The sequence below is a fragment of the Zeus faber genome, assembly GCF_960531495.2.
Source record: "Zeus faber genome assembly, chromosome: 7".
Classification (NCBI taxonomy): Eukaryota; Metazoa; Chordata; class Actinopteri; order Zeiformes; family Zeidae; genus Zeus; species Zeus faber.
The window spans coordinates 3,457,889-3,481,000 of NC_137203.1; the positions used below are offsets into that span (position 1 = coordinate 3,457,889).

At 42.5% G+C, this 23,112-nt stretch overlaps 1 protein-coding gene across 1 annotated transcript in view; it reads right to left on the bottom strand.

The window, feature by feature from the left end:
- Positions 1-3,284: 3,284 nt before the first annotated feature.
- Positions 3,285-23,112, bottom strand: part of ppil2 (peptidylprolyl isomerase (cyclophilin)-like 2) — a 28,504-nt gene continuing 8,676 nt past the window's right edge. The window contains exons 11-20 of the mRNA XM_080004035.1: positions 20,470-20,545; positions 19,669-19,775; positions 18,049-18,138; positions 16,705-16,738; positions 14,734-14,851; positions 13,600-13,656; positions 12,055-12,127; positions 11,674-11,736; positions 10,882-11,024; positions 3,285-3,551 (exon numbers count right to left, since the gene is read on the bottom strand). Of these exons, the coding sequence (XP_079860161.1) occupies positions 3,449-3,551; positions 10,882-11,024; positions 11,674-11,736; positions 12,055-12,127; positions 13,600-13,656; positions 14,734-14,851; positions 16,705-16,738; positions 18,049-18,138; positions 19,669-19,775; positions 20,470-20,545 (864 nt within the window). The 3' untranslated portion in view covers positions 3,285-3,448. The remainder of the gene's footprint in view (positions 3,552-10,881; positions 11,025-11,673; positions 11,737-12,054; positions 12,128-13,599; positions 13,657-14,733; positions 14,852-16,704; positions 16,739-18,048; positions 18,139-19,668; positions 19,776-20,469; positions 20,546-23,112) is intronic.

A 23,112-nucleotide genomic window follows, 5' to 3' on the forward strand; every position in this document is an offset into this window, starting at 1 on the left:
TGCATCCACTGGCATCATTCCAGCTCAGTGGACTCATTTGCAATTCCCCGCGGCACGGGGAGATGGACGCCCGGTTCTCTGGATACACGACACCAGACGGCACCAGGCAGAGCCCCCCCCCCCCCCCCCGCTTACATAAAAGGAGGCGCCGCGCCATGTGACCTGCATCCGGCGCCACGACAGGAAGTGCAGCGTGACCCGGTTCCTCTGGCGTCACCTGCGCCGCCGCCGCGTCTAAACACGCTTCAGGAATGTGGTTGTTTGAGGGAGCTCACCATTCAACTCCATTTCAAAACAAAAAAGGTCTCGATTTGATATCGATTTAATCTTGATGAGATCTCTCTCGGGGTACGATTGTACATCGATAAATTGGTTGCACAAAAATATGGATATTAAAATGTTCAAACCCAGCCCCTCGTTCAAACTGGATTTGATGGTATTTTGCGTTACTCTCTGAGGACATTTTGATTCTGTTAATGAAGGAGTTTTTTTTGGGGGGGGGGGCTCGTGACCAGTAAGGTGTGTATGTGAGGTAATCTTGCAAGTCACACGTTTCCTCAGCTTCTCCGTTCAACAAACTGAAGGAGCTCAGACGTCCGCTACGAGCCGCCGCGTAAATGAGCCTGAAGGCGACAGGGAGCAGGACGACAGTGCAGCAGCGTCAAAATACTTTACTTGACTTTCGGTTCCCGGCAGCTTTCACTTTTATTCCCCTACATTTCTGAACTGAATATATACTGCGTACTTACATTCTGAGTTATATTTGCCAAAAGAAAAACAAAAGTCAGTCCGTATGTAACCTGAACAAATCAAGCAGTGCTTATCAAGTTGAGAGTCGGCTGCACTTTCATATTTGAAATGCATCTCAACCAGACGCTGTGTGCTGCTGCTGAACATGAACCAAGTGGATTTGGATTCACAGTATTTACATTAGACTTCTGCTCAACCAGCAGTGTAATGGGCTTGTATTGGTTACAGTGATTGATGTTTAATGATATTCTGGTAAAATAGCCGTCACTTTTCCGCCCACCTGCTCAAGTTGACAGTTCCACACCTGCCTGCAGAGCAGACCTACGCACCAGCTCCAGCTCCACCTCCAGCTCCACCTCCACCATGGAGCCCAGACAGAGCCGGTGCTCAAACGGGAGTCGTTTAATCGTTTAATCTCCCAATAAGCACTAAAACGTGTTGGCGAGGCAAAGAGAGAAAAACAACACGACGGAGATGGCAACAAAGCGAGCAGCTTCTGACTGGAGGTCCAACCACTCTCCAGGGGCCCCTGAGCTCCTCTCAGCCTCTAAGTGGAGTAGCTCTGACTTCAGTGCATCATCCCTTATTGACTTTTAAATTTAGAATAATCTAATCCAATCTCTGCGACAGTAAACAGACGTCTCCCAAAGTAATAATGAAACGATTCAGAGAAGAAAACAAACATTCAGCCAAAATGTAAAATATGAAGCCGCCCCGAACCCAATTTTGTGTCTCGGTTCCGTTTCCAAAATCCGCTTTAGCCCGCCAGGTTCTCCCGGGGGAGGACGTGGAACCGGCGGCTTAATTATAAAATGTTGTCTGCGTATTGATCCAGGGACGGAGCACAGTGAGCGACGTGCTGCAACAAACAGGCTGCAGCTTGTAACACAAGTCAAGAGTGTTTATGATTAGGATATATAGATATATATAGATAGATATATACACACACACACACACACACACACTGTATATTTATTTGTTTATTTATTATTTTTTTATGCACATCATAAACACTAATGATGTTTATATATATATATATATATATATATATATATATATAAAACATCATTAGCGTTTATGATGTATATATATATAAAACATCATTAGCGTTTATGATGTATATATATATAAAACATCATTAGCGTTTATGATGAGCATAAAAAACACAAACACACACACACACACACACTATTAGCGTCATTAGCGATTATGATAAGCATAAAAAAAATAATAAATATGATTTGAAATAAACAAACAAACAAATAAATAAATATATGTAAATCGAGTTGGTGCAGATTAAGACATGGACCAGAGGTAATAGATTTAGTACTTTGGAAACTATGTTAGTTTTATTTTTCTGTAATTTTTAGGTTATATTTGTTGTTTATCATTAGGTTTTGTGTATGTTGTCATGAAGTTTTTTGAAAAAAAAATTCCATATCGTTTAACTTTCTTTTTTGTATTGTATTTCTTTATTATTATTATTATTTTGCCCACTATTTTGATGGGAGCTGTTTGGACAATGTAATTTCCCTCCAGCGATGAATAAAGTGTGCATCTATCTCGATGGGAATAAAACTCTTGTAATTAAAATGTAAATTCGATCAGCAGCAGCCGTGTGCCCTTCAGCAAGGCACGCTCCAGAGTACAAACCCCACAGTTTACTTACTCTTTGGATTGGTATTAGACTGATATTTGATGGACAATGGGAGTGGAGCCACAGGGAGGGGCGAGGGCGTTTGATTTATTGCGAACATAAAGGCCATGCTGTAATACTGGTTTGTTATCGGATTTCAAGCTAAGCAGCTATAAATGTAGAAACGTTTCCGAGAATATGGGAAAAATAAAAAATAAAAGAGCACTGGAAATGTGGCTGCAGTCAAACATGGAACGGGCTGTCTATAAAGTGCCTCATGTAAAACAGAACTAATTGCGTGAGAGAGAATAATGCTTTTAAACTGTCATTCTGACGCTGGCATGCTCTCCTGCTGTACCAAGACAACTCATTACAGAAATAGCATTAAAAAAATCAAAATAAAAATAAAGATGGAGCCGCTCAAAGACCAAATCCCTCGTTACATAATACAGCTGATAATTATTATTGGAGCTTTAGGAAAAAGAACCAAGAGTCCCCAAAACACGTAGTCAAATACTCAATGCAAAGTGTATTCAAGATGATGCAGCGAGGAAATGAATTACAAAAGACGGTTGAGCTCAGGTGGGCAGCGCGGGGCGGGTTCTTAAACGCCTCTTTTTTGTTTTTGTCGTGTTTCTTTGTGAGTATAATGGTGCCTTTTCTTCACGCCCACCTCTGGGTGAACACACTGTCACGGTCACTGCACTGCAGAGCATCTGCCTCAATCTACTCAGTCCCAGATTGTTAAGTTCCTTTAATTGGGAGGCGTTCCCTTTTGGATAAATGAAGAGCTCATCTTTGAGGCTCAACTTGTTTTCAATGCAGACACGGTCCCCATTTCACTCTCGAAAGTGAACCGTAAACATTTAAACAAAAGGAACAATTCAATGAGATCAGCTTATAAAAAAAAAAAAGCGTTTTTAATTTATCGTAAGACAACACCCCCATCTCAAATCAAAACCAACACTGAGATGTGTTAAAAAAAAAAAGAAAGAAAGAAAAACAGGAAAGGAAACGGAATAAATCAATAAATGATCTTTACAGGTAGAATATGTTTAGCTGCTACCAGGAGCTGAAGTCGGAGAAGCCGCTCTTTCCTTTGGGTTTTTTGGCCTGTGCTCCGCTGGTGGAAGGCCCGCTGTCGTCCTCAGCGGGGCAGCGCTTTCTGCATGGAACAACAACGACAAAGAGACCAAATTCAAATCACCATCACAGCCTGTTGATGTCGGGTGTACTGGCAGGTACACCTGACCACATAACCAATGACCTGAATGAGTCTTCACACAACCCAAAACAGTATATATATAGAGAGATACCGTAGATAGGTGACATATAGATGAGTCAGCTTTTGCAATCCCCTTTTCACAATGAAATAATCCCACGGTGCTCAGGCACTGTCCTGTTAACCGCTGAAAACATCAGAAACATATCACTGTGCTTATTGTTATGGCCGACCAGAAGTGACGCAGGACTCAGGAGTCAGGGGCCATTCAAAGGGCAAACAAGTGGGCGAGGGAGTGAATCACACTGAGGACTCGGCGACAAAGGCCAAGGCGTTCAGCACAATTCATATCCATAGATCGATTTATCTAAGCGTTCCACCCAAAATGAATTATTTTTTGGCAGGATTTAAATGATTCTTGTGAGAATTACACTCACGAATCCGAGCCTAAACCAACTCTTCCTCCTCTGGTTCGTCGCTCAGGAAGTTCTCCCTCACTCACCATGCGTTACACCGACTGAAGCAAGCCAACCAAGGGTGGGAAGATCGTATGACTCTTTTCACCGAGTGACTCGTCAAGAACCCAATCTCAAAAGTCAAACACAGAGCTGCTATCGTCTGGAACTGATGAATTGGTGCTGCCTTGCAATCTAGATCTTGCAGCACAAAGCTCATTTCCATTATTATTGATCTTTTTGTGGAAATTGGGGGAAATAGATAAATAAGTAAATAAATAAATAAATAAATGGGTAAATTAATTAAAAAAAAAAAAAAAAACGCGGCTCACTAGTGTGCAGAGATGACATAACAGTGAGACAGGTAACTGAGTCTGACTTCAGGTACAGCTCCCACTGTACAGGGAGCACAGCCGGTAGACACGCTGGATATTGCTGTTGTAGCTCCGTCGCCATCACCACTTCTCTCCTAATCACAGCACAGGGGGGCCCTCCGGGGCCTCATGGCCGCAGTAAAAACACTGAGCAGCTGCCGGTTTCAATAATGAGCAGAAGGAGACAAAGACTTTCTCACAAGACACTTCTACAGGCTGCGACAGCGTGACAGACGACCACGTTAGTGATTCAGGTCTTGACTGAAACAAACAAAATGCAGAATTTGTAAATTTCTATAAAAAAAACAACAAGACTTCTTCACACTTGTTCTGTCACGCTCAATAGACTTGTCGTCAAAATGCTGTAGTCACTGTTGTCCCCATTTTCTGTTTGAAGAAAAGGTGGTGCGACATGTAACCGGCAGGAGGTGGCATTTGAGTTGGGATGTCAGAACAGTAATATTCTATGAGGAATGAATGAATGAATGAATATATATTTAATCAGATATTGATGAGATATCTCACGATACTATTCTATATTGTAAAATCAATTCTTCCGCAAAGATCAGTGAGGTTAATCTGCCCGCTTTAAGAAAACAACAACTGAGAATATTCAAAATATTTATTCTGCAGAATAAAGAGAAAGATTCAGAACTGCTACAAAGCAGCACTCTGATCAAAATCTGATAACATTTCTGAAGACAGCAGGCTTTATAAAAAAAAAAAAAAAAAAAAAAACAGGGCGTGGCTTGAGTCAGAAGTCCCTAACAAGTCTGTGCCCCCCAACTGTTTCCTTGGGTGCCACCCTCAGACAGTGAAATTCACAGGTAGTTGCAAACTTGACCTGGCAGACGCGGATTACAGCCCCTTACAATGCACCTCTAGGCTCCCCTGTTGAGTTTCTTCATCTCCATAAAGGTAAACAGAGCCAAATGTGATCTGATTCTTTCATGTTAGAAATGACACTGTAGGGAGCAAAAACATTTTTCTTTACATAAACTCTGGGGGGTTCCTGGGGAAACAGAGACAAATGTTTCAAAACCCCCCTCTTGAGGTAGAGGCCTTTGTCCTCATTCAAAATAGTTGATCGTATGCATTTTTCTCTCACAATATTCATATATATCTATTTTTTTAACCCAGCCCTAATAAATTTTGTATCTTTATAGTCCACTGAACAGGAGCAGATAATCATCAATGCTAACTGATGATTGATCGGTTGGACGCAGACCGTTTGCTCCCCCTCGTACAGAATAATATAAAAGTGTTATTTATCTTAATTGAACTGGGATGTGGTGAAACACTCAAGTTCCAACTCGTAAAAAATGTGCGACAAGTCACAGGTTGATGAGGCGACAGAACACTAATTGACGGAGAACAAGGGCCTGTTCACATCAGCTGCAAGACATGAAAATGGGCACAAGCCACTTTATAAAGCAGCGCACGGCGCCAGGAAGCTGTATCAAATAAAAACAGTCATAAGATCTTTAAAAAAAAAACGATACTACCTCGTAAAATCTGTTCCAATAGCACTGAGATGCTTGCAGCGAGAGAAGACTCGTGTATAGGAACCGAGAGTGATATTTGATGATCCCATGAGGAAAACATAACCATAATTGCCGTTTTGGCAAATTTCACAGCTTTGCCTTCGGTTATGCTTCATTGTCTTTATATGCATTGTTATTATTATCCAATTTCTCACATCACTGGTTTGAAACTGTGGAAATACATGACTTCAAGTCCGAGCTGGAGCAGACTCTTTTCAATTTCAAGGATGTTACTCAACAACAACAAACGCTGCACAGAAAACGGGATGCTCGTCCCGCAGACAATGTGTCGCACACAGACAGCTTTTAAACATAAAGGCACCACGCGGGCAGGGCTCCAGACCACCACCATTTAGTCACATTTTGCGACCAATTTTGGAGACAGTGTTGCTAAATGTTATAACTAGGAGCACCAGGGCGACTTGCAAATCGCATCGTAGTAGATCAAGTGAAACACTAGGAGGGAGCGAGAATGTGTGTGTGTGTGTGTGTGTGTGTGTGTGTGTGTGTGTGTTAAGGTGGAGATACACTCAAAAAGAAGAAGTTTTTGACCAAAAAGACGTGTTCGGAACAAGATAAAAACAAATTGAGGCGGTGATCTGGGCTCTTGCGGCACGTGAGAGCTCCTATTCTCACGGTTGGTCAAAATGCCATTGCGTCATGGTAGGGGACGGACTTCAACATCACTTTTCGGGTCATTCAACCGCCTCAGTTTCCCACTTCAACAAGGTTGTTTTTTCCAGAGCCGCTAAATTGGGAGCATGTTTTGTATATACACACCGCATCTCCTCAAATATAAACCGCTCCTCAAATAAGAACTGGTAAACAAGGCTGAATCCAAGTCAGTGTGTGTTTTTCCCCCCCTCCTCCAGCGCTACACGCGCCTCCTGTGCGGTTCCTGTGCTGGTTTTACTGTGTTTTTATTTTAGATCTATTGTTTTCGTTAGTTTCTACTTGTATGAGACAAACATTTTAAATGAAGGGACGTTCCACCTTGGATCAGGACAGTGGATAGGATAGTATAATGAAGTGATTGATCTCTGGCCCACCGTGCATCCACACAAAAAATAATGCATGTTTATTTTAAATATTTATTTTGAGGAGCACGACACCCAGACAGCAGTTGAGGTAAATAATGAAAGACCCGGTCACTATTTGAGGTACTGTCAACAAATGACTGAGTTTGATTTCACTATTTTTTACATTTTTTTCCATCTTTATGTAAAGCAAAGCCACTGCCACATCCCCTCGCTGTCCAGTTTGTGCTTCTTTCACTGCAAGTTCTTATTGAGAATCCTGCTGATGGTGTTCTGGGACATCTTCTCCGGTGGTTCTTACGCCTTTTGTTCTCACGCCTTTTTAAACGTGCCTCCTGCTTTAAGGGCTGTCGTTGGCCAAAAATCACATTTGAATATTCCTTCTGAAAAAACATGTATGAATATATTTAAATATTAATTATAATTTTGAAAATGTAACAATTTGACCAATTTTCAGGATGTGTTATTGTGCGTTAGGCTTGGTCTAAGGGTTAGGATTGTGCAAAATTTAAATCCTCTATCGCAGCCCCAAGCTGGCGCCGCCGCCGCCGCCGCCTCCTTCCCAGGTGGCAGAGACCCAGACGGGGGTGGGACGTGTCCTTACATTTGTTAATTTATAATTTGGTGTCTATGATTAGAAAAAGCAGTATTTAACTAGCCGTTTCACCTCCCCGACGGCGTGGGCAAGACGGTCAAGTGGTGCACCAGGCACCGGCACCTCGGCTGGCACACACCGGCCCTCACTTTCATTGCGCCACAGGGTTTGTTTCACCCTCTGACTCACGTGTATGAGCCGATATGGCAGGCTGAGCACCGGGGCTGATCCCTGCGCCCTCTCTCCCCACAGCTCTTGATCTGCGAGGTTCGTGCAAGGGATGCTGTAACCTAGGTGTACATTATATCTGCGTTTGTAACATCCAAAACCGATTAGGTTCAAAATTTTCCCATTAAAATAAATCAGTTTCGGACACCGGACCAATTTTTCCGACAATGGTGTAAAAGTGCAATTGCACTCAGAAATTGTAGGGGTGCCAAATCCCAAATATACAGTAAAAAGGGAAAAATATGAATGTTTTGTGTTGCGTGTCGATTTAAAGTGTTCAGTAGAGAGCTTAAGTGCTACCAGTGGAAAAAGTTTGTCTAGAATCCTGCTGCTAGTGATTATAGGACGGAAACGTTTTCCAGTTACTCCTGGGGGACCCCGAGGCGTTCCCAGGCCAGCTGGGATATATAATCCCTCCAGCGCTTTCTGGGTCTACCCCGTGGTCTCCTACCAGTTGGACGTGCCCGGAAAAACCTCCAAGGGAAGGCGCCCAGGAGGCATCCTGATCAGATGCCCCAACCACCTCAACTGGCTCCTTTCAACATGAAGGAGCAGCGGCTCTACTCTGAGCTCCCTCCAGACGTCCGAGCTCCTAACCCTCTCTCTAAGGCTGAGCCCAGCTACCCTACGGAGGAAACTCATTTTTGCCGCTTGTATTCGCAATCTCGTTCTTTGGGACACTACCCAAAGCTCATGACCATAGGTGAGGGTTGGGACGTAGATGGACTTGTAAATTGAGAGCTTTGCCTTCCGGCTCAGCTCAATCTTCACCGCAACGGCCGGTACAACACCCGCATCACTGCTGACGCCGCACCAATCCTCCTGTCCATCCACCTGTCCATCTCACTCGTGAACAAGATCCCGAGATACTTGAACTCCTTCACTTGGGGCAGTAACCCGCTCCCAATCCGGAGCCACAATCCACCGTTTTCCAGCAGAGAACCATGGCCTCAGACTTGGAGGTGCTGACTCTCATCCCGACCGCTTCACATTCGGCTGGTAACCGCCCCAGTGCGTGCTGGAGGTCACAGTCTGATGAAGCCAACAAAACCACCTCATCTGCAAGAAGCAGAGATGCAATTCTGAGTTTCCCAAACCGGACACTCTCCTCACCTCGGCTGCGCCATGAGATCCTGTCCATGCATATCACAAACAGAATCGCGAAAGGGGCAACCTTGGCGGAGTCCAACACCCACTGAGAACGTGTTTGACTTTGTGCCGAGAATGCGAACACAGCTTTCACTTTGGTTGTACAAGGCCCGAATGGCTCGTACCAACGGCCCCGGTACCCCATACTCCCTCAGTACCCCCCACAGGATCCCCCGAGGGACACGGTCGAAAGCCTTCTCCAGGTCCACAAAACACATGAAGACTGGATGGGCAAACTCCCATGACCCCCCCAGCAACCCTGCAAGGGTAAAGAGCTGGTCCACTGTTCCACGTCCAGGACGGAATCTGCATTGCTCCTCCTGAATCTTAGGTTCGACAATCGGCCGGAGCCTCCTTTCCAGCACCCTGGAGTAAACATTCCTGGGGAGGCTGAGCAGTGTGATACCCCTATAATTGTCGCACACCCTCCGGTCCCTCTTTTTAAAAATGGGAACCACCACCCTGGTCTGCCACCCCACAGGTACTGTACCCGAAATCCACGCGACACTTAAGAGGCGTGTCAGTCAAGACAGCCCAACAATGTCCAGAGCCTTCAGCATCTCAGGGCAAATCTCGTCCACACCCGGCACCTTACAACCGAGGAGCTTTTTGACTGCCTCAGAGACCTCTGCCAGGAATATGGACGAGACTTCTCCCGAGTCTTCAGACTCTGCCTCTTCCCCTGAGGACGTATTGATCGGGTTCAGGAGTTCCTCAAAGTGCTCTTTCCACCACCCGACAATTTCCCCAGTCCGGGTCAGCGGTTCTCCTCCCCAGATGAACACAGCCTGAGCCAAGCGCTGCTTTCCCTTTCTGAGTCGCCGAACAGTTTGTCAGAACTTCCTTGAGGCCAACCGAAAGTACTTCTCCATAGGCTCCCCAAACTCCTCCCACACCCGGGTTTTCAGTGACCGCCGAAGTCGCACCCCTTCTAGCCTGCCGGTACCTGTCTGCTGCCTCGGGAGACCCCTGGGCCAGCCAAGCCCGAAAGGCCTCCTTCTTCAGCTTGACGGCTTCCTTCACCGCTGGTGTCCACCAACGGGTTCTTGGGTTGCCGCCACGACAGGCACCGACTACCTTCCGACCACAGCTCCTAGCAGCCGCCCCGGCAATGGAGGTTTTGAACATGACCCAGCCGGATTCCATGTCCCCAACCTCCCCCGGGATGCGCAAAAAATTCTTCCGGAGGTGGGAGTTGGAAGACCTCGCGGACAGGGGCATCCACCAGGCGTTCTCAGTTCACCCTCACTACACGTTTGGGTTTACCAGGTCTGTCTGGCAGCCTCTCCCACCATCTGATCCAACTCACCACCAGGTGGTGATCAGTTGACCGCTCTGCTCCACTCTTCACCTGAGTGTTCAAGACATACGGCCGCAGATCTGATGACATGACCACAAAGTCAATCATCGACCTTTGACCTCAGGTGGTCTAGTACCACATACACTTATGAGCCACCCTATGCTTGAACATGGTGTTCGTTATGGCCAATCCATTACTAGCACAGAAGTCCAATAACAAAGCATCACTCGAATTCGCCCCCTGTAATAAACATCTTAAAGCTTCCTCCTTTATGGAATTGTTTTTTTCAAAAAGTAAACTTATATGTTGATACCCTAAATTCTGTTTTTTTAGTGAGTGGTTTCTTATATTTCCGGTAAAATAGAAAACAACGCATTTACTGTTTTTAATCAAAATGGTTAAAATCAGTCAAATTGATGCAGGGTCGTCTATTTCCATCTGTGGTCAGTGTTTTTTGGACCGGGCAGGTGTGGCATGAAGCATCGGCGTGTAACGCATCCGATTTGATTTTGGTTCAGTTTAGCGTAAAGGCAACGTTTCTAGTTCAGAAGTTTTAGATGTTAGTTATCAACAATGTGTGTTTCTGCTTACACGGCGGTGGGGTTGATATATTTTCCAACGCCCTCTCTGAAGGTCTTGGGCGCCTGCTCCTCTTTGGCTTTTTGCAGAGCCGAGCTGGCCTGCTGCTGCTCCTCCTCCAGCCTCTGGAGCTCCTCCTGTCGCTCGGCTGCAATCTGAAACACACACACAGCTCATATGTTATCATTCAGGTCGGGCCTAATGGAGGAATTTATTGTCACAATAACCAGGGAGTTTCATACTTTTATTTATATCTATCCCTCTAGTTGAGACCGTGTGGCTTGTTTTAACTCCCTGCCCAGGGACTCCAGATGCAAATAAGCTTGAAGCTAATTCTCAAGCTTTTTCTGGTTATTTTTAAACTGTACATTCTCCCTGTAAAACTAAATATCTATCTATCTTCATCTGACTATCATATTAGCAGCAGAGTTTTTTGGAATATGTTTGTCAATTATCATTTCCTTAAATTTTGCTAAATACAATATTAAATTGAAAGTAAATGCAGGAAATTTGGATTACAAAATTGGCAATAACAACGTAACATAACATTAAGATATCACTGAAATGAAGTGAACTATTATTAGACCTTTCGCACCTAAGATGACAGGTGAGAACAAAGGAAGGAAAAACAGCAGAATTAAAGGCGCGCGCGCGCACGCACACACACACACACACACACACACACACACACACACACACACACACACACACACACAGTTTTCATTTCCCTTCTAACATCGGTTTATAACTCTGTCAGCTCAAATAACTGCGATCGGGCACTGATGTATTGACGGTTTGACCCACCTGGGTGTCGGCCTCTTCGTAGGGATCCACGAACACGGTGGCGCTCAGGAGCTTGAGCTCAGACTGCCGATCACACCAACAAAGAGGCAAGATTTGGATTACAAACAAGCTCACACAAAGGAATAAAAACACCTGGACTTTGGGGGCGATTTTAAAACTTTTTTTGTCATTCAGAGGAACAAGGGATTGATTTTAGCTGAACATTAACTCATTCATAATGAACACTTTCAAATCACAAAATCGAAAATGCAGTTCGGGGACCTGGGGACCATTTATTTCTTAATTTCGGTCACGCACACGCCTTGGGAAGCCTATGAGTAGCAAGTATCATCTAATCATAAAATCCAACTCTAATTGCTGCAGTTAAAACAAAAAGTGTACCTTGGGTTTGTCTGTTTTGGGGTCACTCTCCACGTTTTCCAAGGCAGTGAGAGCCTCGAATCCTCCCACGACCCTGAGGGAGGAAACGAGACAAAACAAAAGACGGTCGGAGTAGCAGACGAGGAGTCATGTCTAGACATCACCGGTGAAGGAGGCCCCGCTTGCTGATGAAGCCCCCTTCGCTTTAATCTGGATAAATTTCGATTAAAGCGAAGCCACCGCACGGAAAAGCAGAGCCAGCGAGCACAAAACCCACTCATATACATTTTAAAACTCAAGAGTCACGCTTCTCATGGAAGACACTTTAGGCAAAATGAAAACTCTGGAGTTCCGCTGTTGGCCCTCTCATTTAAAATGATCCCCCTCTTAATTAAAACTAATTAGAATAATATTATTCCGCCCAGGCTTTATTGAACTGTTGGTTCTCATCCTCGCCGAAGACACTACTATTAATATTATGAAATATTACAGAAACATTCCAATTATCAGCTTTCTAATATTTCATAATAGCTGTTCCCGCAACGAGAATGCAGGATTTAATTGATTTTTAATTTCATATCTATTAGATGGTCTGTGTTGGGTGGATTACATGAATACGAATTCTTATGTCCTAGGATTCTATTCAAAAGGCTCTGAAACAGTCACTTTCTTTTCTCTAAAGTTATTCTCCTTCTGATCCATTAATTTGTTTTTTGTTTTTTTCCCTCTTGGTCACTTGTGGTGGCAGCGATATTTTTCCATCCAAGGTCGCTCGCAGCCTATTATGACGAAGAAATGGCATTTGGAAATACAGATTTCTACTATAAAATAAAAATGAGTTATATGCAGAATTATCATTTATATGGCCATTTTGAAGTATTCAAAAATAATTAGTATGTTTTCAAGTTATGTTTCAAAATAAAATAGTACATTCAAAGTTTTGCCTGGTTTAATTATTAATTGATTCAATACTTTGATGGTGAGTAATCTGACACTCCACTGGACTGAAGAGCTGTTCGCAATGTTTTATTAATTTGAATTAACATTGAAATGTAACTGCTGGTACTCTGCACAGTAAAAAAAAAAAAAAAAAAAAATGTTGAAGTTATAGCTGCTGTCGTAAGAACTAACAGGCTGGATGGGATCTGACGCTGTCTCTACATCTTAATTTCTCAATTGTGTTGTACAGTATGCGGAAGTGGATGTGGGACCAGGGGTGGGATGTGCGAGTAAAATATGTTAAAATGTATTCTTCTTACATGTCATTATATTTAGTTATTCCTGTTCACAGAATAAATACATCCAATTCAAAAATACAATGATTGTGAAAATAATATAAAAAAAACAATATCTACATAGCTTAAATATGTAAGATGTGTGTTTGTATGTTTCTATGTATTTATTTGTGCTAATGTCCTTAGTGGTGTGACAGTTATTATGGCTTGATTGAAAATATTTAAGCAGACTGTAGCTGCTTTGTAAAATCCCCAAGATTCCACAACCAAAAAAATGTTTTAATACCAGCGTCAATCTGTGGTAGTGGAAAGAGGGGAGGAGGAGGTTTACCTTCCAAAAATCGAGTGCTTCCCGTCCAGGTAGGCACACGACCGGAACGTGATGAAGCTGAGAACAAAAGACAAACACAGTCTGTGAGTCCAAAACAATGAAATGACCCCATCCAAGGGTTCCCAAATTCAGGTCCGCGGACCCCTTGGGATCCAGTGAAACAATTGCAGTGGGTCATTTTTATTTTTTTGTTTATGGGCTTGCCATATACACTTTGGAAAACACTGATCTAACCACAGTTTGCAGTTTAAATGCTATGTTCTTTACATTTATCTATAACTTATCTATCATTGTCTTTGCTTATATTTGGTATACATATTTATTACCATAATTTTTATGTTACTTGTCTGTGTCGAATACTGTTTTTTTTTTCCCCCCACATAAAAATTAAAGTGTATATGCAGGTTTTTTTAAACGCGGTTAAACCTGCTAAAGATGGATGAACGATGCCTTTCCCATAGCCAGAAGACAAGTATGCCTTTCATTTTTTCCCAGGTGTGTCACGTTCAACGTCACAAACACGCCAGAAAAGGGGCGTGTCATGTTTACAGTGTCAGATTTGGGGGTGGTGACAGTGGAAAGCAGCCTGGCGTATCCATCCCCGCACCGGCAGAACCTGATGCTTTGTGCGAGCATCAGGCCCGGTCCTACGGCAGCGGGGAGTGGAGACGCTCCTCCGGTTCGAAGGACGGCTTGGGGAGGGGCTGGAGTGGCTTGGAGCTCCGCGGGGAGCGTGGGGTTCTCCACTCCATGCGCACGGAGCCATCCCAACACTTAAAACATTTCAAGTAAATAACTTCTGACTTTGATTTTGGATTATAAATCGGATATGAAATGATCGAAAGATAAGTGGATATTCCTATTTATTTACGTGCCAACGTCCGGAAACAGGGCGAAATCTAAGGTGTCTATCCGGGTGTCATGTTTCCATCACTGCTGATCTGAGCAGGAGCTGATAAATACCCGTGACAACTGCAGAGCCATTTGCCCCAGGAATTAATGCCAACTGTAACATTTCCCACTACAGAAAAAAAAAAAAGACGGTAGCAGGTGTAAGCGTTGGAAAAAAGGTATGATTGTCTCAGTGTTTTGGGGTTTTTGTTTGGTGGTGTGGGGTCGGTAAGCTGGACTTACAACTGGGACTTGTTGGTGTTGGGGCCCGAGTTGGCCATGCTGAGCACCCCTCTGCCCTTGTGCGAAAGGTTAGGACGGAACTCATCCCTGAAGGGCTTCCCCCAGAACGACTCCCCCCCTGAAAAAAAGAAAGAAAGAAAGAAAGAAAGAAAGAAAGAAAGAAAGAAAGAAAGAAAGAAAGAGCGAGAGACAGAGAGAGATTAAAGGCAGACTCACTGCACAGAAAATATTGCACAAACAACTTTGCCCTCCTTTCACGTCAGTCAACCCCGTCATTGTGATGTATTGTACTGTCTGGACATCATTACCACCCATTAAAATGCATCACTGGTAATCCCTCATAATCTGCTGTCAACCTTATTTATTCAAACACCTCAGACGTTAGCGAAACAGCCTTATAATAAGCTTACACAAACAGCCAGTTTGCCCTTGAACAGGGAGCCGTGGAGAGAGAGCGAGACCCTTCAGCCGCCAATCATTGCTCAGATGAAATCCATCATTAAGACGCTCCAGGAACACTTCCCCGCAGGAGGTATTTTCTCTCCACGGGGGGGGGGGGGGGGGGGGGGGGGGTGTTTCTCGTTCGTTCGTCTCGCTCGTTTGTACAATATGCAGCGCGTATACGTTTGAATGTATCTGAATGTGTGTGTGTGTTCATGCTGATGTGTGATATCAGATGATGGAACCCTTCGCAGGCTGAGAGCAGCAGTCATGGTGACATTTCTGCATAATTTATCAACGCGCTGACATTTTGTTTAAGTGTGGCGGGGTGTGAACCGAGCGGCTGCGAGGCGCAATTACATCCTGTGTAACGATATCAAGGGCTCAGTGTTTATCAATATATTTATATATTAATATTAATTAGTAATATTTATTATTTATCTTTTTTCCCCCCTCTTATTTTTATTAATTGCATTTATTGATTTTTTTATTCATAACTTTCCAATATATGTATTAATACTAATAGAAAACATTTAAATATTAAACAATAATAACAAATAACTAAAATGAAATTAAATCAATTAATTAGGTAGTTAATCATATTAAATTAATATCGCACAGTCTGCAGACAGTTTGGGTGTTATCTGTGAGTTTATTGAACACACACTTCAGTAGAAGTGATGGAGACCAGGAATCTCACACCCTCGTAAATCTGCCCCGGCGGACGGATTCCGCTCGATTCTGGACACAATTCAACATCCAGTCGTTAACAAGCTTGATGGATTATTGATGTGTATAATATTTTCATGAAAACAAGAGGTCCTAGATATGACCCATATAAGGTTCAAGGTTTAGCCTTTGATTTCATATATTTTTTATTATCTGACGGTTCCGACGTTCTTTAACAAAGACGTGTGTGAAACGTCCACCCACCCACTCTTATTCTTTCAACAGTCAAACATGGATAAAAAAACAGAACTGATTAAAACAGACATTTATCTTTTTTTCCCCAATTCTGATTTAGTTCCGATGGAAGCGGTTTTAAAGCAGCCTCACACATAAAGCTAAATTCCACACACGAATACAGAATTTCTTTTACGTGTTGGAATTATTGATGAACATGTTTTTTCAATCCATTTTGTGTTGGGCCTAATGACACATCTTGCACCCACCCATCCAGACAGTGAGGGATGGGGCAGCTAATCTTTTACTTTCACAGATCTGATTCTCCTCAGTTCTATTTGTGATTTTTTAGTTTCTTATTTCCTACAAAACACCCCCCCCCCCCCCCCCGTTTTGTACACATATCAGCACCTCTTCAATCCATAGCATCTACAGTGCGTGTCTGTCTGGCTGCACCTTCTACGCCCACCCCTGTGCCTTTGGAGATTATATTTAGTTACTCTCTTAACTTTTACTCAGAGTTGCACGCGCTACTGGCGCAGAGACTTCCAAAATGGAGCTATTAATAATTCAGTAGTGCGGCGTTGCGTAATTCAGACTGAGTGAGAAGACAGAGTCTCTCCTTACCTGTTCCGGTGCCTGTGGGGTCTCCTCCTTGAATCTGAAACAATGCAAATGGGAAAACGCAAATGAAAAATCTGTGATTTGATTGTCAACCCTTTTCATATCAAGGGCCTTCAATTAGGTCACGGACCCCATTTGATCAGATTTAGTCTCTGGGATCCAATCTGAGCAGATTATTATTGTATTATTAGATATTATATAATTTAGTGTCTCTAGTCAGGGAGGTAACAGTGAAACTATGATCCATACACTCATTACTGGACAGTCTCTAGTGGTGCTGATGTCTTGTAAATGATATAATGGTGAAGTTGAACTATTAACCATTTAGCTGGGGACCCCCTGGTGCATCCTGAGGATTCCACGTTGAGCATCACTGGGCTGGACAACGTGAAAATGTACATAATTGTTCAACAGTGTTTCTATACAATTCTGTGTCACAAAGAAGCATGGGAATTACACTTAACTGTGGAGGATATCAGAAGAGGAATGTAGTGGCTTTTTTGTGTTTTGCTGTGAGCTGCTCAGACACAGCGCTGGATCGCAGACTTGTTCCCGCTTGGTGATGTACCGTGCATTTCTCTTGTGAGTCATAGCGTTCGCGCTTCTTTTATTGTTTTGATCGACGGACGCTGTTCTTTGGACTGAATATGCAGCCGACGACATTTATCTGTCAAGCTCCAGGCGTGAGTCTGTGCACTGCTCTTTGTAAACACATATCGGTTGCAGCCCTGGCGACTGTTTTGTTGTTGGTATTTGGAGTTACTGTATGGCAAAATACTTGGGTTTGCAAGTGTCATTTGCCACTTAATACAATTTAGAATCTGCGCTAATTCGTAAAGAGATTATAAAAAAGTGCTTTATGAAGGTGACGTGGATGAACGAGAACTCTGTCTTCTGAACAGAAGGTACAAACATTTAGCCAATATTTCACCTGGACAGGCTGCATGTGTAGAATACCTCCTCTGACAGTCAACACAAAGGGTCTGCGCCCTGGGGTTCCCAGGCTGCCGGGGCCTCAGAGTTTTCATAGTAACGTCCACTTCTAAGAAGTAAAAATTCAGCACTGGCACTCGCCAGGGCGTGATAAGGTGCAGGGGGGAACTGTGGGGCCCCTGTCTGAACTTATTAAGACGCTGCTTCTGAAGGCTCCTCGCTGGGAAGTCGTTCCCTCTGAGGCGACCGCTGTCTTGTTTGGGGGGGGTTGGATTGTGGAAGGCAATAAAATACAGCAGCCATTGTTATATATAAATTATTTGACACAATGGATGAAGACCATGCAACCAAAGAAAACAGTAAATAAGAAGTCTGAAATAATTAAATGGAATGAATAAGAAAGGAAGAAAATACCATGAAGTTCCTGATGGATCTGTGGAAGATGGTCCCGTCGTAGTAGCCTTTCTTACAAAGACGGATGAAGTTCTCGCCGGCTTTGGGAACCTAAACGGAAGAAAGTGAGGAGTAAAGCGAGGAGCTTCTACAAACAAAATTGTGTTAAAATATTGCGAAAAGTTAATGCCATGTATAATGAGAAGACAGGGGTTTCAGGTGCTTATAACTAATGGCTAAATATGGATAAGCATCCATTTTATTCATCCGTCATTAAAGGCAATAAAAACATGATCTCGCTTGTATGAAAATCTTCAAGATCATTGCTTTGAGAAAGGGCAAATCATGGTGAATTTAAAATTCAAGACACTGAAGACGACCTCCCTCCACAAGCACTTTTTCCCTGAAGTGCAACTGAAAGGGAATAAGAAAAGCTCTACTTTTTCCCCCTGGCATAAAAAGCTTCAACAATACCATGGATAAGGTGGAAACAAGGAGCCAGGCCTCGTATTCACAGTAACAACCCCTTCAAACTCCATCAACGCTGAGGGATGAATGAGCCTCATGAAGCTTGCTTACTTCACGGTGGGGTTCATACCCTAGGTTGCCGTGATTGAGAGTGCATGTGACAGCTCTACCAACACTCATTAATTTATAAAGAGTGGGCCACGAATAGCTCCGCAATCTTGGGTGAAAGCTACTGGTGGAGAGAAGCGGGGCGGGATTGCCTCAGTGCCGCAACTTTCCCCCTCGTGATTCTGATCCGGCAAGCGGGCTGGCCAATGGAAACGCAGCAGAGCCGGCCGCCGGTTACCAGGGCAGAGACACCCTAACTACGCACTGTCTCCCTGAGGCAACCACCCCCCCCCCCAACCACCACCACCACCACATAGGGAGCATGAGTCACGCTTTGAAAAGTTTATTTTTGAAGCGAGAGCTTGTCTACATGTACTTTGCAAAGAAGGGTCAAGATTAACTAAGTGTTCGCCCCCCGAGGCCTGCAAACGCTACACCTTGAGGCATTTCTCATGAACCAGCTGCACCCGAACACCTGTGTAATGACCTTTTCAAAATCAGTTTGTCTAAATGAAGAGCTCAGTCTGAGAATCGAATATAAACATTTGAATCAAAGGCTTTTTCTGAAGATTCTGCTTTTGCAACTGAAATTAAAAAAACTTATTTCTTCCCCTTTTATCAGCATGGGTTTTCTGGGATAAACACCTTATTAAGTGGAGATTGCTGGTCCAAAGAGTTTATTCAGAGGTCCCTGAACACAGGACTTCTACATTTCACAAATATATGTAAGCTAAGCAGGTTTAAATTCAACACAAAAAAATGACAGTAGAACAGACGGAGCCCATTCAACTGAACCCCACGGGAATGATGTTCAGACCGAAATCTTCTCCTGACCAGCACTAGTCACAGAATAATACCACTAATAATTAGCCATACAGATAAATATAAATAATATATTTTGAATACATGGAATGATTTTGATATAAAAACTTATGTACACTCATATACTGTACACCCACTGAGAAAACAAGGGAGGAACACTGACTCTTCTACAGGTTACTACAGCAGGCATTCAAGGACTCAAGGTCACAGAGTAAAAATTTGACACTGGTCTCTTCCTCGTACCTTATCGCAGTGCAACTCCAGGTTCAGATCTCCCTTGTTGGTGTGGAGGCGGACATAGCCCTTCTTCTTCACGTACTGGTAGCGCACGGTGTCGTCCGCAATAGCATCTGCACAAAAAGCACCAAGGTTTATGGGGTGTAAAGTCATCACGGCTGCTAGATGATCAGGGTTGAGGGAGCAGTTAAAGCAACCCAAAAGTGTGTTTTTCCATTATTTCTTCTCTGTACAATCTTTCAAATTTTCCTGCACAAAAATATAAAATCTGGCTAGTCAAAATTGTTATTTTGTTCAACACTATCCAGAGAAATATTTCAGTTAATATTAAGTCAGTAGTTTTTTTTTTCCTTCTAGCCCTCATAAGCAAAGGATAGATTAACACCAAGTAATCAATTTGTCACTCAGACGATCCAGCAACTTGTCAACCAGCAGATTTTTGCAAATCTTTAAGAAAGATGTGCAAGTTTAACTCAAAGTAAGTTTTACAGAAGGACAAATTTCCTGTCAAAATGTGGAGAATTTTAGGTTTCTGTTAATTTAGCAATTTATCTTTTATCGTGTTACACGGTGAATAAACAACCATAAACTGAAATAAACACACCAGCGTCTCCCTTGGAGCATATGAGGCCAATCATGGAGTCCAATTCAAACATATTTTCTCATTATTGTCACTTAGATCTACTTTGATGAAAGTGAACAGTACACTCATTATTCATTTAAGTGATGATTTTGTTTTGATCAGTTTTCACTTTAACTTTTCATATGGAACACTTTGGAAAATTGATAAAAAGGTTGGCTACTCACCTGCTTCGTGCACTGTGGCGGGAGTCATGGCGGTGGACGTAAAGGAGGCCGATACCCTGCCTGTCGAATAGTGAGCCTGAGGAGACACAGATCGTCGTCATTTCCTTCACATCAGAAGTCTGCATTTGAAAGAGACAAGAAGACACGTGTCCTTCCACCGCTTTCTATCATGCAGTGGTCCTTCATTTTCCGCTTTTTCACTTATAGAAAACCCACTGGATTATTATGATTTTTAACGCCATTGTGAATGAGCCAAAAACATGAATATTCTACCAAATTTATCCCCAGGGATAAGGATGCGCATGCACGTGCATGCACGCATGATTAAAAAAATTAAAACATTTAATAATTGCAGCAGACACCCTAAGCGTTACTAATAAATAATGTAAAGTATCCAGTGAGGGAGGGTTGTAAGCGACGGGAAGTAAGATACGAGAAGAGAGAAGGCTCTTCTCCTTCTTCTGCTCTACTTCTCGCAGTGAAAGCGCACTAAGGAGTTCACCTTGTTTGCCTCCGTCTGACCTACATGTACTCCGCTGTGAACCCTCGTGATGTGAAAACGGCAACGATCAAGTGGAGGAAAGTCTGTGTGTTGAACAGGAGATGTGAGGAAGCGCCAAAGGTGAGCTGATAGCAGGAGACCCGTCGAGGTGTTTCAACACCCAGGGTGACCCTGTGTCATGTGTCAACTTGATTTCTTTACCAAGGGTCATGATACGACTTTACATTGATTGACAATTCAATATATATAAATTGACATAGTAAAATTTACAGTTGCAAAAAATAGATAAAGAAATAAATGTGTTGTTGAAAAAAATCTCCCAATAAAAATAAAATTCAAAATACTTCTTGGCCAATGTTTCAAAATATACTAAAAAGAAAAATGAAAAATACATTTTGTGACACAGTAGTGTTTAATCCAGGCGGAAAACGGTTGCATAACTTCCAAACCATGTATTGATATTACAATTTGCTAGATTGATTCAGAAATTGAAACAGTATCATTAGAACGGGAGTATGTATTATTTCTATTTTATTTTTTAAATCCAGCCTAATGCGTTTCTTTCTGCGCCAGTCAGACCTGTCTCACTACACTGTCAGTAGTCAGTAAATGATCGTCCTTCCAGCCTTCAGACGTCACAGCATGATGCAGACTCAGGTCTGCTGGCGTTCTCATCATGAAGCATTCATAGACCTGCGATGGCCTATTTTCCAAGGAGCTAATCCACCACCAGCTCCCTGGAGCTTTGCAGCCTCCATTCCATCAACAACCCGTGGCGGAAAGTAACTAGCTACAACTACTCACCTCACAGGAGTTGAGTGCGTTTTCACCCATGAAAATAAAATTCAGTACTTAAGTTTTTTTTACAAAAGTATTTTATTTTATTAGAATTTTGATAAAAGTTACCAGTGGACTGTAGATTACCAATAAATCCATATAGACATAAATCACTGGGGCCTTTTAAAAGACCTGTACTCCAAAGCCAATCAAAGCAAAGCATTTCTATCGATGCTAATGTGTGGTTTGGTTCAGTGTGCAGCTGCCACGATTGCGTGCAGAAAATACATTTTTTATTACTTAATGACCAATGTCATCAACTCAAAAAGATGTTCTCCCAAAGTTCAAGTTCAAGTTCAAGTTCAAGTGATTATTTGTCACATACATATACATACGTTCATACATATATGCAGTGAAATGTCATGACACCCGGTGATTACGCACAATAAGCTCTATAAATACTAAAAAATACCAAAATGTGCGTAATCGAAACACGCAAGGTGAATAAAATAACTCAATTTAAGTAATTTATTTATTAAACCAGTGAAGAAAAACAAAGGCCTCCAAATGCTGATTCTCCATTTCCCTTTTCTATTCTGCATAACCATATATATATATATATATATATAATTAATAAATAAATAAATAAATAAACAAACATGGAAAAGTTAGCAATTATGACCGACCCTTCCATGGTGCAGGGATTTGTCAGGGTAATGTAAGAACGTTACATATAGTGGATGGTATGCAGTGTATACAACTCCCTCTTGTGCCCAAGTGGAAGAAAACACCTGACAAGAAAAAGATTCCTTCTCCACACAGGGGATACTACGTTATCACACTTTGAGGAAAGCCAACTTAATTTGATTAAACTACATTTGCATACAAATAATCAAGGTGATTAATCAACTAATAACTAGAGCTCTCACAGTTGTTGCATCATCGCCTTTTCCCAATTATTTGAGATGCTATGATCATTTTAGAATAATTTCCATACAAATTTAAGGAGAACTGTACTAATGTTAGAAATAACAAAATCAGTTAAATGTGAATTAGGCGAGTATCCATCAGTTGTGTTGAAGTGATCCAACTATCTGGCTGATGTTCAATGTGAATAATGTCTATTCTTCATAAGGTAGATGTGTATCATCACACTATTATAGCCAGATACCTTGAAAGTGATATGTATTTTAATTTCTTTCATTATGGTTGCCCATTTCTTTTGTGTTTCTGTTCTACAATTTCACTCCACGGATGAATAAAGTATTGTGTTATCTCTATCCATCTATCTTATCATAAACAAAGATGTAATAATTGAGACAGACCACCATTGCTATTAATAATAAGCTTTTTTTTTTTTTAAG